We start from the raw sequence: 16,656 nt of genomic DNA, 5'->3' as shown, positions 1-16,656 counted from the left end.
AGCTGTGCTATGGCTTAGGCACTTATTCACTCATCCATCGTTTCTTGCACTCTCAAGTGAATTCCAGGTACTGAGGTTACAAGTGATGCACAAAAATGAACAAGCAACAGCCCTTCCTGTAGGAGCCTACGGTCACAGAGGGGATAGAGGGGAGCCAACAGCTACTTTCCACTGGAATGCAGACTCCTTAAACACAACTCTCTTAGCTCAGACCTGGGTATGAGCCTAAAAGGAAGGGTTCAGTGAAGGGGTCCAGACAGCCTGATATTTAAGTTATACGTTAAACTTCAGGAGGAGTTACCTTTCTAGGCAATGAGTAGATTTTGTATAATAAACCATGGGGGATCAGTGTTGTGATGATACCATCCCATAGGAATGTCCATTTGTGTCTTAGCAGCTCCACTTCCAGTCCAGCTCCATGCTAATGTGCCTGAAAAGGCAGTCGAGGATGGACAGCCTAAGTACCCACATGGGAGATCCAGATGAGGCTACTGGCTCCTGGCTTTGGAACAGCCCAACTCTGGCTGTTGTACCATTTGAACAGCAAATCAATGGATAGACTTCTTTTTCTCTTCTCTGCTTCACTCCTTCTCTCTCTCTCCTCAGTATTTCTGACTTTCAAACAAACAAATAAATCTTCGAAAAATTCATAGACCACAGAGAGGAATGTAGGATTCAGGGAAACACTTGGGGATGTGGTGGACAATATGGCCAGAATGCCAACCCAGGATCAGAGCAGCTCTGCAAGCTAAGGGAATGAGCTCTAAGCACAAACTGAAGGCAGTAAGCATTGGTTTGCTCTCAGCAAGACAGACTTACACCACGGCATTCATTTTAGAAGGTTGCCAATATTAATGAACAACAAATCTGCAGGCACAGGGAATAGTTTAAAAAAGGTATTGATATTTAAACCTAAACATGCTCCCAAGTCCATCACACACATACCATATCATATTTTTCTATAGTTACAATTCTTATCTCCAAATAATTATTATCAATGCACATTTCCCATTAAAATTAAAATTAATTGCAGTTAAATTTTTAAGGCATCTATGACCCCTTAAAGTCCACAATATGAGGATTTAAAATCTCTGTTCTGAGATATTTACAAAGAATATGGTATATGTTTTGTGAATTTTAGTTCAAAATTGCAAAGAACCACCTCACTCCACAATGGAGGAAAAAAAGTCCCTGGGAGAATTTTGGAGGAATACATAATTTTAAACATAAAACGGAAAAAACACATTGGAAAGATACAAAATGCAATTGTGTGTGCCTGAGAAAAGCTTGGACCCGTAAGCTACTAATAGTTTTATCCCAATTCACCCCTGCACTAAATAAGCTTACTAATCTATGTTTATTAAAAAGAACTGACTTCTTTGTGCCTGCCTGACACCTGCAGAAGTAGCTTTTCATCTGGCAGGATCTCTCTCATTTATACATGACTGGATGAGAGCAGAAGAATCGTTTCCATGTGAACAACCCCGGAGATTAGTTGAACTGAAAAGCATCCTAAACCCTGGGCAGAATCATCTTTGCTTACGCAAGGCAGCAGAGGAAGCAGCTCTGGACTCTCACACACTCCTATTTCAGGAGGAAAGTGTGTGTCGGTTTCTCCATAAATTGCTGCTGGGGGCAGGACTGGGCGGAACTGTGCCAGGACAGATGGCTTGCTTAGCTCAGACTTTCCAGGCCTGTGGAACCTCGGGCAGGTGCCGCGCTGCACTCCTTCAACTGCTGGTTCAGAACACTCCACTTACACACATGAGGGGGTCTGCTCAGCCACCACGAAGCGACATCGTCCTTTGATACAGTAATGCTTGTATTGCTTGGGACAGCGAGCAAAGTGCCCTTTCCGTTTAGGCTGCACGGTGGTAGCTGCAAAATGAGAGAGATTTCTATAAGTCAAGCATTTTACTGTTTCATAAATCAAATCACTTTCTTAGTTCTCAACTAATTTTTCCCCTTATAGAATAAAATTTCATGTCTCCTTCTCACCACACTAGGATAAATGTTAAATGTTGGTAGCTTCCAAAAGAATTCTAAGAACTGGTTAATATGGACTGTGTTGGAACTGTTTCATTGTTTTAACTAAGATTTGTGTCCAACCTTCCTTTCAGAAATATATATATAGGGTGAGATCTAGATAATAAATAAAAAGTTTTCATTCCTTCAATGTTATCTGAGCCATGCCAGTGAAAGGAGGTTTTGGAAGGTTGGTTAGTTGACATTTTTGTTGTCATTTTTCAACTTAAACATGGAGCATTTGCTGAGTGCAAGGTGCTGATCTGTTCACTTTTCATTTATTATCTCATTGCTTCTGACACTCTTGAAAGGTGAGCATTGTTCTACACAATCAGCAAAGCACAACACACAGAGGGCAAGCCACATTTCCAGATCACAAAGCTAAAAGGACAGAGCTGGATCTCAAACCAAGGCCATCTTGTCCATGCTCCCCTGCTATGCTCTGATGCTCTGGCAGCCTCACTCGTAAGCAGGTGTCTATTATTTGCTCACTGGCTGATGCTTTCACATGTCATGCTTGCCTAACGGTAGGTTTTGTCTCTCGCTGGACCCAAGGACGCTTGACTTTGTTCTAAAGGAGAAGACAAACACTGTAGCTTCATTCCTGAATTTTAATACCAGATTTCCTTGCTGTAAAAGTCCTGAATGCTTAATTATTTTTAAAACGAAGGTAAATAATATGTAATAATCTTTCTAGCATACATATGTAAAACTTTCAATGAATAAAGACTGTAGAGAAACAATTCATAGTTATTTAGTAGTTGTTTCAGCTATTGATTCATAGTTGATGCCATGCCCATACCCAGAGAAAACAAGGATAACCAGGAGTCAGACTTCCCTCATTCATGGATTATTAGCCCATAACCTGCAGGACTCAGACTTGAGGAAACAGAAAGATAACATGGGGCTTTGGAAAGTGCTTCTCACATGAGCTTGACCATAACACCTGGCGATACAATGGCATTTAAGAATTTTTTTCATTAATAGCAGGAACCATTGAATTACCTAGGATTATGAAATTGATATACTTATTCCAGGATCACCAAAGAGAGGAATTTCAAAGGATTTTGAATGCTCTTCAGACCTATATACTTATTCCAGGATCACCAAAGAGAGGAATTTCAAAGGATTTTGAATGCTCTTCAGGGGAGACCAGGTCAGAGGAGAATTGTCGTTCAGTATTCATGAAGCACTGGGTGTAAAACCTCTATCCATGTGCAAAGCTCAAGATGTCCAATTCTCTTGCACAAAATGGTATAGGATTAGCACACAACTGCACAAACCTCCATATGGTTTCAATCATCTCTAGACAACTTGCACTAGCTAATACAATTGTATATGCTATCTCAATGTGAGTTAGAGAGTAATGATGTTGTAGAATATGGGTTAGAGAATAATAACAGTAATCTATACATGTTTAGTGAGATGTAGTTTTTCCAAACATTTCTTACCTGTGTTTGATTCAATTCACAGATTTAAACTTTGGATACAAGGAGTCAATTATATAGATTTCCAGTGGGTGGCAGATTGTTGATGAGGAACTACCTCACCTGGTTGCTGTCATTGGCCTGCAATCCACCCATGCTGGCTGCTGGGACATTTCAGAGAGCTGTTTCCATGCATACCAATCAATCAGACTTCCATCAGAAAGACAGAAACTTCTCACAGAAATAACTACCGAGTGAGTCAAGGTCAAAGACTTATGTATTTTGACAAATAAATTGATAAGTCAACTTGAATGTTTCGTATTTCCACAGCCTCTATAACAGCCACTGAGTAGAAAGTGCTGAGAAAACAAAAGATATACTACTTAGCAGAATTTCTGTAATAAAGCAAATTAAAATAAAAATCTGCAGTAAACCCCTGAAAGCAGCCATAGTAACCTAAAAACTGATCTTGATAACATCCACTGTAAAAGTCCATTGGAACAACAACAAAAAAAGAAGCATATGTGAGAGGTGGGGGTTTGGTTTAGCAGTTGGGATGCCTTTATCTCAGACTGCCTGGGTTCAAGTTCCAGTTCCTTTCCTGGTTTCAGCTACCTGTTAATGCAGGTATTGAATCAAGTGGTTGAGTTCCTGATACCCCTTTGAGAAAAATTTTGGCTTGGTCCCCTCTAGCCTGCTATGAGTATTTGTAGACAGAAGATTCCTGTCTATCTCTGCCCCAGTCTCAATCTCACTCTACTCCTCTATCTCTCTCTCTCAAATTTCATACATATTATATATGCAAACACACATACATACGGGTTAGGTATATATGGGTTATATAAATACATATGCATTTATATATGTGTATGCATACACACAAAAACACACACATTATATATTTAAAATATACCTGTCACCAGATTCACTCAAATAGTAATGCCCTTAGTAAATAGCCTAATTCTAGAATCTTTTTCTTAAAGATGGCTACGAAGAAATCCTAGAAACTCAAGGAGACTGAAGTATCTACACTTGAACTCTAAGGAGAGTTGAATATAATTCGAATGACTAGAGATGATCCCTACAGCATATGCAAAAATGACTTTAAACTGTGAAGTACTGAATGAATGAATGAAATAACAAGGAAACTGAAATCTGGATTGCACTAGGAAGATGCTTGGATAAAACCTGGACCTACCTCAGCCATGCAGACAAATGTGAGATGAGCCAGGGCTAGGAGAATGGAAAGCAATGAGATTCAAGACATATCAAGATATAGCAAGATTTCACAGCAATTCTATCATCTATGAGAAAAGATACTCCTACTTTCCAAAGCATACCTGCTTTAAATTTATACACCATTTGTCTGTTTCCCAAATGTCACCAATTCAGCTAGGAACTGTACCGCTTGAAATATATTCAAACTTCTAATAAACACCCTGTGTCCTATGATACAGAAAAGTGAGTTGACCAGCAGCTGCTGGATCCAGTGATCTGATCCGTCTTAGTTCATCCACGCAGCACACATCTGTGCCGGTGGAGTGGTTGCCAGGCCCTGCTTTGGTGGCTCATAGAAGGCACTCCTTCTCCAAGTAAGCGTGCTCTTCAATATTCCCACGGTCATTTGGATTTAAAAACCTTTCCACTTCACTGGGCAGAAAATGCCTAGTGATTTCTCTATGAAACCCTGCAGCCTTAAAGTAAAACGAATAACACAGACAGCCACAAAACTAGGGGTACATTTTTCTTTAGAAACAGAGAGCTTATCAATATTTTCCCTTATAAACTGCACTTAAAATTCCAGTTGCTTTTCACCTTTTCATTTGGTAGTCATCAAGCTCCTTATCTGAAATTTAGCTTTTTTTTTTTTAAGCCTACCATAAGACTTGATGACAAAGGGTAGGAAAGGTTCTATTTTTCCACTTCAGAGATGTTTATCAAGAAGGAAAAGTTAATACTACCCCAGAGGAATGTTTTGTCCCAAGTGTTATGTTTCTCTCTTAAAGATTAAATGGTACAATCTCAAAAATGAAGCAGATTCCTAGGGTTCTGAAAGCACTGGCATTTGATAAATTTTTTTTACTCTTTACACTTTTTTAATATGTGTTCCCAAAGTGAGACTCCCCCTGAAAATAAAAATGGAAAACTATGCTCACCAGAGGCTGGCCTTCAACAGCCTCCTAATTGGATGGTAATATAGTTCCTTTTCTTCATGGATGCTACAGTTTACTTGCCTACTAAGTCTCATGCTTTTAAAGGGTTAGTCCCCAAAGTGGAACTCTTGAAGGTGGTGGAAGTTTTAGTGAAGGAGCCTAAGGGAAGATTCTAAGTTCATGGAAAACAAGTCCTCAGAAGGCAGTTTAGGTGAATAGAAGTTGGAGTTTGGGCCCAATCACTCGGCTTCCTGGCTTTCCCTGGGATTCTCTGTTCACATGCACTCCACCATCCATAACAGGCCCCATGGCAGAGCCAAAGCCTGCATCATGCTATTTGGACTTCAAAGTTCCAACACTGTGAGCTAAATTAAGCTTTTTCTCTTTATAAATCATCTGTCTTTACTATTTCAACAACAACAACAAAAAACTTAGTCATATGATGGCTTATGATATTCCAAAGATTCTAAAAGTCAATCAGTTAAGAAAAAAACAAGAAATACAGAGTTACTACTGGTTAATTGATGTAAAAAATATGTTTCTAAGAGTCTGGTTTAGAAGTAAGGATGTCTTTCTTAGAGCACACAGGCAACTACACAAGAAAGGCTCATCCTAGTTGGGTTATGTGGCTGCTCAGGTGAAATGGAATAGATTCTGTCAGGATAAGCCAAAGTGGAAAAGTATAGTCAGTGATTTCATAACTTAGTTTCACTATGGGGTTTTCCTCAATGTGATGAATGCTTGGATTAAATGCAGTGTGCATTCTTAGTCCTGTGTATGTGGTTTAAACCCTAGCAAGAATCTTTTTGATCATGACTTTATGACTACAACTCATCAGAATGGATATATTACATCTATTTTTCATTAAAAATCTTAACTTCTCATTCTGACACTGATCATTACAAATTCATTAAATGATTTTTCAGACTGACAACATTTGCAATGCTATTTTTTTATTTGAAAGAGAGAGAGAGAGAGAGAGAGAGAGAGAGAGAAATAGGTGGTCAAGCTGTGCAAGTACTTTCATTAAAATATCCACAATACCTAGAAATACCTACCTAGCCTTTTAAGTGAGAGCTAAAAGGAACAGAAACCAAAATGATAGTGGGGAAAAGCAGCAAGAATTAATAAATTAGGCTTTTTACAGAAACTACAATCCAAGGCCAAAAACACAGCAAAAAAAGAATTATCTGATCATTATCTGCAGATCATGTCTGAGAACAGATGTTTGGAGAGAATCAAAACTAACTGATCATAAATATGCTCAACAAGGATGCATGAACAATTTAAGAACTTCAGCAACAAGATAGAAAGCATTTTTTAAGAAAACATACATATTGAAGCTGAATAATGCAATAACCAAATCGAAAAAATTACTACTGGGGTTACCAGTGAAAAAATAAGGGTAATGAAGACATGAAATTAAAATTATACAATCAGAAAACAAAAGAAAAAAGAATAAAAGGGAATCAAGAAACTCAAAAGACTTAGGGTACACCATTAAGGACACCAATGCACATTTCATAGAAGTCCAAGAGGGGAAACAGTAACATAACGGGGTAGGCAGATCATTCAAAGAAATGATGGCCATAAAAATGTCAATCCACCTTGTTTATGACTTGGGAGAGCAGAGGAGGATGAATCAAGTCCTTGGACCCTGTACCACATGGGAGACCCAGGAGGATGGGCCAAGTCCTTGGGCCCTGTACCACATGGAGACCCAGAAGGATGGGCCAAGTCCTTGGGCCCTGTACTACATGGGAGATCCAGGAGGAGCTTCTGTCTTCTAATCACTTCGACTATGGTTGTTGCAGCCATCTGGGGAGTGAACCAGAGGACAGAGCACTCTCTCTCTCTCTCTCTCTTTCTTTCTCAGTGACTCTGACTTTTAAGTTAAATAAACACATGTTTTAAAAAATTCAAAGAAGAAATCAAATTATAGAGAATTCAGTAAAACTAAATGAGATACTAGAAAATTAACTGAAAGCATCAATCGAATTAGTAAGCTGAGTTTTGGAAAAGGCAAACAAAATTACAAACCATTAGCTAGACTTACTAGGAAAAAAGGAAAAACTCAAATTAAACATAAAATATGGGACATGAAAACTGATAAAGAAATAAATACCAATATTACTAACAAAAAAGATGCAAAAACCATCAGCAGACTATTTAGCAAATTTGACCCAAGAACAAAATAAAAATAAAAACAAAAATTAAACGACTTGCAGGTCTTGGTAAAAGGGGAAACGGCATGTTGCTGCCCAAAGGATGCAAAGTTTTAGTCAAACACAAAGAATACAAAGAGGTCTTCTGCACCTTATACCTGCAGTTAACAATTATAAAAATACTATCCACTTTAAAATCTTCTCTTTTTTCTTTTTGAAGGTTTGTTCTGTGTATTTATTTTCTTTTAAAAGCAGTGAAACAGCGACTGAGAGAAATCTGCCATTCTCCAGTTCATTCCCAAATGCCCACAACTAGGGATGGATTGGTGCCAGTAACTGAATATATGACATAGTGAAAAAAATCTTTATTTGTGAAAGTCTCCTTACTCCTGCTTCCAAAATCGTAATAAGGTATCTAACCATGTTCCATGGGCAACGTGTATTCCACTGGGAGAAGAAGCATTTTTTTTGTCTTTTTAATATTTATGATTATTTTTATTATTATTTCCCATGAAACAATTTTGTAGATATAGGGATATCATTGTGCTAAGCACTCTTGATGCAACAAAAATAAAATTGCATAACATGTTAAAGTTAAAATTCTGAGTACTATTAATCATCACAGTGTAGAACAAGTTCCCAAGGGAAATATGAGCTGGTCATCCGTTAATACCTTTGAAACCAGACTGAAAAAAAGGGTACACATGTACAGTTGGCCCTGTTCTCCCTTCATGATGACCAGGCCCACACAAGCATGGCCTAAGGCATCATGGGACCATGCCACCCAAGTGCACCCTTTCGCCCACCCACCGCTGCAGGAGGATGACTCACATCAGGAAAAGTGGCTCAGCATGGTCCTGGCTCAACTACAATTTCCCCAGCACACTAGGAAAGAGGCCCTTCACACCATGTCACCAGCTCAGAAAAGTTTCCAGGGACTACAGGAGGCTCTGCCTCACCCCATCTACTTTTTAAAATTTGCTTGTGTTTTAGCTTCCTTTTTGTTTCAAATCAGAATCCTCTCCTGTGCAGGGTCATAACACATCTTCACAAACAAGCAGATCCTTAGACCAGAGGTCAGCAAATCATGACCAAGGGCCAAATCTAGTCCACGGACTCTGTCTTTGAATAAAGTTTTGTTGGAACACAGCCAAGCCTATTAATTTTCACAATATGTGTGACTGTGTGTCTCGCAAAGCCTAAAATTCATATTATACATCCCTTGGTTAAGGACAAATACAGCCTTAGGCCAATAACTCTAGGAGCACTAATTTAAGAATAACCCACGTAAATTGCATTTTCAAAAGATCCATGCATTCCTTCCTTCTTTAGGGTATGGAATAAGAAGGAGTAATATGATTTAAAGTTGATAGAATGCAATGACTTTCTACAATGCAGTCCGTAATTACACTTACTACAGTTGAGAGCATAAGAGTGTGACACCATTCAAGAATGCAGAAGTTAGAAGTAGATTCAGGCAGATCTGGGTTTGATTCCCAGATTTGGTATTTACCAGCTGGTCTGACCGTTGACAGATTATTTTAACCTTTGTACTCTTTTCCTTCTCACAGTGCTTGCTTCATTACCATGTGCTCAAAACCTTTCTAGCTTTCACCATATGATTCCAACTGTATCAGAATATGAACACTGAGGAAGATCACTTTTCCAAGACTGAATATGAAGCTTAAACATTACCTGTGCAATTTTCTCCAGCATATCCGCAGGGAAGGCCATTTGTTTCTGGACTCCTTGTTGAATTCCCATTAGCCACAACACAGTGGAAGATCACTAGCCCTTCAGGTTCAAAACAGAAGACAAAACCAACATGAAAACTTGCACAATTTCTCACTGTGAAATCTGCTTTCAGAGTCATGATTATTGTCAAAGTCATGATTAAGCCCACAGCTTCTCTTTTCAAGCCCTTCTCTCCCAGCCTGAGGCTAGCAGGTCTCATTAGTGTTTGGAGCTCACTCTTAAAGACAGAATACTCACACCAGCACCATTTACATATCTCAAGAGAGGAGACTTGACTGTACCATTGAATGGAACTATATCATGGAAACAGAGAAGCTGAGTGTCCAGACATGGAATGAGTGCCTTGATGGATTTCCAGAGAGAATGGATTGTTCCACAACACCTGTGTTCCACTGACATTAACTAGTGAGGGCATATTCTTAGGAAATGGGAACTAGATGTCTGACCCCTGGGCTTCTTCCAAAACTTTGGTTCTTCTGGGTCAGTACCTCTGTCTCTGTATCTGAGACAGTTCTCATGCCTTACACAGAGAGGTAAATTCAACGTATGGTTAGGATGGTTCTGGACGGTAGTTTTCTGGGACTCCTGAGTCAAGCAAATCAAGAACAAAGAGCTCACTTACGAAAAATCAAAATTTGATCCTGACTGGACATTAGATTGCCAAAGATATTTTAATGAACAATAAGTATATTGTGAGTTAGGTTAAAAATGAGAATCCATAGCTTTTAAAGATAGATGTTGAAATATCTACTAATGAAATAATATATCTGAGGTTTGAATTAAAATTGCCCAAAGCAGAAATGGGATACAAGGTGGTGAGGCAAAAGCATAGAGGAACAAGATGGACCACCTGTTTCTAGCCATGAAGCCGAGTCATAGGCAACCTCATGTTCGTGATGCTGTCATCTACAGATGGCATGTATTTTATTTCTAGACTTGAAAGATGTGGGGCTGATGCAGTGACACAGCAAGTTAATCCTCCACCTGTGACACTGACATCCATCTAGGTGCTGCTTTGTGTCCCAGCTGTTCCATTTCTATTCACTTCTAATCCAACTCTTTGATTATGATCTAGAAAAGTGGTACAGGATGATGAGAGGTTTTGGGCTCCCACACCCAAATGGAGTCACAGAGGAGGGTCCTAATTCTTGGTTGCTGGCTTCAGATCAACTCTTTCTTGCCATTCTCATCATTTGAGTAGTGAACCAGCAGATGGAACACCTTTTATCTCCGTCTCTCCTTCTCTTTCTGTAAAAGTCCGCCTTTCAAATAAAAATGAACAATAACTTTTTTAAGAGTAAAAATGTAAGACAGCAGAAAAGAGGGGAAGAAAGAAAGATAGCTTGGGTACTACTTGGGCCTGACTTCAAGACCTGCTTTTGCCAGTGTTACATATGTTACATATGCAGGGTATTCAGAATAATGCTGGCATACAATCAATGCTCAATAAAAAGTAGTCATAATACAACTGCAACAATAAAATAGCCTGCCCACTGGTGGTACTGGAATTTGAAAATCAGGCCAATAGTTTCTAAATTATGCATCTCTTCATGGCATCCAGGAACATACAAGTGAACAGAATATGTTTGTCAAGTGTGCTCCAAACAGCAGCTAGTGACTTCTCAGGTCATAAGAGTGTTAAAAAAGGAGAAGTCTTCAAAAAGATTATTTTTCATCCATAAACATAATATGAATATATTTGAATGCTGTGAATATATTATATTTTGAATATATGAATGTATTCATATTATATATGTTAAAGACAGTGATGGTAGCCAATGTTGGAACAGTAAAGAGAAATGAAAACTATAAATCAATTCTGCTTTGGTGGAAGATAATTTAACACAGTATAGAGCATTAAAGAAAAAATAAACAACACACAGAATATGTAAAAATCCTTGAATCCAGTAATTACATTGTTAGTTACTTGTCCTGAGCAGTTGATTCAGGATAAATAGATTTGGCTACAGAAATACTTTATCCAATAAGAGTTACCAAAAAAAAAAATTTACTTAGACATTTAGCAATACCCCAAATATTGAACTATGTAGGCAATAAGTTGTTATTCTGCCATCAAATTACGTTAAACCATTAATAGAATATCTCAGTAAACTCCTAGACAAGAAAGCAGTCTGTGAAATAGAAATACATTATGTGAATGGGTTTGTGCCTGATGTGGCTATAATAAGTACAAACATCTTCCCTATCAACACTTCCAACACAGGGTCAGTAAACAGGCAGTTGCCCAAGCTGGATAAAATGGGACTTTCCCCTTGATTTTGTTTATTTGTACCTCCTAACTTTTTCCCAAGTGTGTTTTACTGCAACAAGAGGAAAAAAGGAGTAACTACATGTTTATTTTGTTAATCACACTTTGGTCTTTAGATCACCAAATTTTTAGATTACCTGTACCTCTCCTCCCAAACAAATACATAACACACGTACGGCTTATGAAGCGGTGTATCACCCATCTGTGCAACCTACCACAGGACCCAACAGAGAAGGAATAAAGGATTCCATCAACAAACAAGTGGATTTCATGTTATAAGCTAGTGGCTGTAAACCAAATCTGCCCTGAAGAACCATTTCCTTGATCTCCAAAGTTATTTTTTTTTTCAAATCAAATTAAAACAGATTATGTTCTGAGAACATAGGGTTTGAGAGGTTTTCCTCCAAACAATTGGCTGGAAGAAGGAAGCAGGGGTTCCCTCAAGCACCATAATCCCCATGTGGTTTCCTGTGCTCATTCGTTTTAATTGCCTGAACCCTAAAAGGCACTGAGTTTGTAAGGATTCAGAAATCATCAATGCTTGCAAACAATTTACCAAATACTAAAGGCTGCTATAAAGAGAAAGGGCATTCCTATCTTATCCAGAATTCAACAGGTATTTATTAAGCATTACATGTTTGGCACTGTTGCAAAACAAAGCAAATTCAAAGATTACAGTAGTTATCAGAGACCTCAAGGATTCCACATTCTGGTCAGACAGACACACAAGACTTTCCAGTTTAGTGTGACAAGCACAACTCTACCAAATAGCAAAAATAGAGAAACTTAGATTTATGATCAGTTTTAATGTAAAATAAATGATGTTTTTAAGCATTCATTATCCCAGGAAACAAAATTATTTAAGCAAAGCAATAATAACACTGTATTATTTGTTTCAGTAGTGGCTAGTGTGTGTGTGGTTATGACAATGTTAATATTTGTTATTTGACAAGCATTGTCATAAAATCAAGGCCAATAATGATTAACCCACAGCTACTAGGTAGCATAACTGGTAGGGATAAGTGTGTCTACACTGCACCAGCTCCTATATTATTATGTAGGAGTGGTGAGAGAAGAGGTACTCAAAAGGTAAGATCTGAACTTAACATTTTGAAGAGTTGCATCAAAGCAAAGTAGTAATACAGAAATGGATATCAGGAGAAACATCTAAAAAGTCAGAAGTGATTGCCTCTGGGAGGTGAAGAGGCAAGAAGGTATGATGCAAAAAATCTGCTTTTTTGTTAAACACCTTATAGTACCATTTGATCTTTGAAATCTATGTGTTTTTATTACATTCATAAAAATGTAACTGATTTTTTAAGAAGACGTAGATGCTATTAACAAGGAAATTACACAGCTTGCAAGCAAAATAACTAATTTGGGGGGATATATGGTAAGAAATAACTTGCCCATCTTGCTTGGAGGCTGTGGGTGGGGACTGTGGTGGCAGATGAGTGAAGAGCGCAAGCAAATCATAAAACGCCTGTGGGTCATGATGATGAATTCGTTTTTTTTATTTTTTTTTTCATTTTATTACAGCCAGATATACACAGAGGAGGAGAGACAGAGAGGAAGATCTTCCGTCCGATGATTCACTCCCCAAGTGAGCCGCAACGGGCCGGTGCGCGCCGATCCAAAGCCGGGAACCTGGAACCTCTTCCGGGTCTCCCACATGGGTGCAGTGTCCCAATGCATTGGGCCGTCCTCAACTGTTTTCCCAGGCCACAAGCAGGGAGCTGGATGGGAAGTGGAGCTGCCAGGATTAGAACCGGCGCCCATATGGGATCTCGGGGCTTTCAAGGCGAGGACTTTAGCCGCTAGGCCATGCCGCTGGGCCCATGATGATGAATTTGGATTCCACTAGGCAGCTAAAATGAGGTTACAGACAAGTGTTAAGAGAAAAGCAACAACATTGGTTTTTCCATCTTGAAAAGATTAATGTAAGCATGGATGATTCAGACACAAATAAATCAACATGACAGTACTGGTTATGGAACAGAAGATAATATGACTGATAGTCACAAGGTAAAATACGACAGACTTGGTAGGGTAAGGCTGGAAATGAAGATAAAGGGTTCTGAGATGAGCCTGGAGCTTGGGGCTTGAGTAACTAGTTGGATGGTGACTCTAATCACAAAGATACAAAGTATTTGGGAAGACAAGCATTATGGGCTTGGAGACAGAAATCCAATTTTGGATGCTCCAAATTTAGACAACTGATTCACCTAGGAGAAAGATGGACATATAACTCTTGAATTCTGGAGCAAGGCTAAAGCTGCAGGATCTATATTGAGTCATGATAAACAAATCATGTAGCATTTACTTCCATGGGAATAGATCTCTCAGAAAGAGCAGTACGAAAACAGAAAGCTAATTAAGGGCAAACTCCTGAGGAATTCATGCAAGATAGCAGAGTCGAAAGAGAAGGTCCTTCAAGACACTGACAGCAGCCAGAGAACTAAAGAGAGAAAGCTTTGTGAGAAGTTGATCAACCATGTGAAAAACCGAAAGAGAATTAAAGATACAAACAGAAATAGGTGCATAGTAGACACTAATAGCACGTTGCTAGAGAAATCTTAATGACATGAAGAAAGTATGAATAATTCTGCATTACTCCTCAAGCAAGTTGGATTTAGAAGGACAGAAGGTTAGTCAATATGTACAGAAAAATAATTTCTTGTTTCATTACTTTTATCAATGCAATAGATGATTGACAGGAAGAAAACAAAAAGTACAGGAGCAAGATCAATCACGGATTCACAACAAAAGCCAGAAGAGGTAGCAGAGTGTCCCTTGAGTGCAAGGGCTTCTTCTGCAATGCACGGTCCTTTGCTGACAAAGTTTGTTACACCTTGGGAAGGCACTTCATTCTGCTTGAAAATGTTTTTGGAAAATAAGAAGTTCAGTATTTAACAGTCTATGCATCCTTTTCATTATTCAAGAAAATCCAACTCTAGTTTTAAATGAAGGTGAAAGATCTGATGGGTTCCTGAACTTCACCCTATTGACATTTGGGGCTAGATAGTTCTTCAACACGGGATTTGTTGCATCCCTTGGCCTTTACCTGGCAGATGCCACTAACATCGCCCTCCTTTCCAATTCCTACTTCTGAGTTTCCAGTCAAAGCCAAATGTCTCCTAGTAGGCAAGATTCTCCAATTGAGGAGCAATGCAATTTACTCCAAATTATTTTACATAATTTTTATCCAAAGTATAAAAATAATTTACATACAAAGTATAATTTTGTAAAAAAATAAAATAAAAAAGCTCTTAACTAAAGAAATTGTTCATCCTCAATGGCTCAACTTTTGGCCTCTTAAATAATATCTAGAGAAAGTATTATTATCCTATACAAAGATCACCAGACTCAGTAAGTAATACACTGTGTGACCTTCAACTCATTAACAACCCATTTGCCCTTTTTTTCTTCAAGAAACTCTGGGATCATGGCTTCCTTGCCCATTCCCTAATCTAGCTTATGATACCAAGAAAAATGAAATACAAATTTTTAAAGGAACATACATTACTAAAACTGTCAGTGGAAGCACAAATTGCATTTTAGAGAAAATGAAGGGAAATACAGTACTTAACCATGAAAGACAGAATAACACTTCTTTTCAAAAGAACTAGATGCTATATTAGGTTTTCAGAACTAGTAAATAAACAAAAACATTAAAATCTCCTACTAAGAAATTCTTAGCTCTATAGAAATCATGGTCTGGGACAGTTATAAAACTCATACTTAAAATATTAGTGAAGACATTTTAGTTTCTTCCAACACTTGTGATTTCAAGGAGATCATTTATCCTTTCTTTCTGTTACAATCATTCATTCATTTGTTCAAAAAGTAGGTACTTTTTCCAAAGCTCTGTAAATATTGCTTGTTCTTACATTCCTGTTATTTCACTCTAATCTTTGAATTACCTACAGTAAACCTAATCTCTCTGGCCCATAGTAGTGTCTCATAGACTTGAGTCAGTTACCAGCTCTCTGTGAGAACATTTCTCATCTTTGGACTAGGCAGTTGGTTCCTTCATCGTATCAGCGAAAGCTATCCCCCAGAAGGCCCATCATTCTCCTTTAAGAGCAAGCTTAAAATAAAATGCCATGACATATAAGGTGGTAAAGACAGAATCAGCCAGCATGGCTGCACGTCAGGTTAATCCACCACCTGCAATGCCAGCATTGCAATAGGTACTGGTTCAAGTCCTGGCTGCTAGACTTCTAATCCAGTTCCCTATTCATGACCAGGGACAACAGTATAGGATGGCCCAAGTCCTTGGTCCCCTGCACCTACATGGAAGACCCAGAAGAGGCTCCTGGATACTGGCTTTGAACCAACCCAGTTCCAGCCATTGTGGCCATTTGGGGAATAAACCAGCAAATGGAAGACCTCCTCTCTACATCTTTCCTTCTTTCTCTGTAAAATCTGCCTTTTCAATAACAAACAAGTTAATACAAAAAGACAGAATTTAGTGGGACTCCCAGACCCCACACTTATGTTAATGCACTGCCACAACCTAGGAGTCCTTGTTGGCTATCGCATTAAATCCTAGGTTCCTATTCTGTTTATTATCAGATACAGCCACCACTTTTCCTGTAGTTCTAGGAAGCTAAAATTATTAGGTTTATTCTTTTTTCTGATTATGTCATTCTACCCTCCCTGTTTTGTATTACCTGTAGAGTTTCTGTGATGTGTAAGAGCCATAAAACCAAAATAATATTTCTAAACACATGTGTAGGTGACTGGAAGTTGAGTCCCTGCTTCTGGGACCAGTTTGTACATGTAAACTCCATTGCTAGATTTAAATGAACAAGGCAAAGAAATCCAATTACACTTCAGTGAGTCAAAGTTCCATTTAC

General features: G+C 38.5%; 1 protein-coding gene across 1 annotated transcript in view; it reads right to left on the bottom strand.

Annotated features, from left to right (window-relative positions):
• Positions 1 to 16,656, bottom strand: part of BTC (betacellulin) — a 43,405-nt gene that overhangs the window by 9,151 nt on the left and 17,598 nt on the right. Inside the window, exons 2-3 of the mRNA XM_058666723.1 lie at positions 9,466 to 9,564; positions 1,761 to 1,878 (exon numbers count right to left, since the gene is read on the bottom strand). Coding sequence (XP_058522706.1) covers positions 1,761 to 1,878; positions 9,466 to 9,564 — 217 coding nt within the window. The remainder of the gene's footprint in view (positions 1 to 1,760; positions 1,879 to 9,465; positions 9,565 to 16,656) is intronic.

This window comes from Ochotona princeps, chromosome 7 (assembly GCF_030435755.1).
Source record: "Ochotona princeps isolate mOchPri1 chromosome 7, mOchPri1.hap1, whole genome shotgun sequence".
NCBI classification, from domain to species: Eukaryota; Metazoa; Chordata; class Mammalia; order Lagomorpha; family Ochotonidae; genus Ochotona; species Ochotona princeps.
The sequence above is the reverse complement of the archived record's forward strand: the minus strand, read 5'-3'. Positions and strand labels throughout refer to the sequence as shown.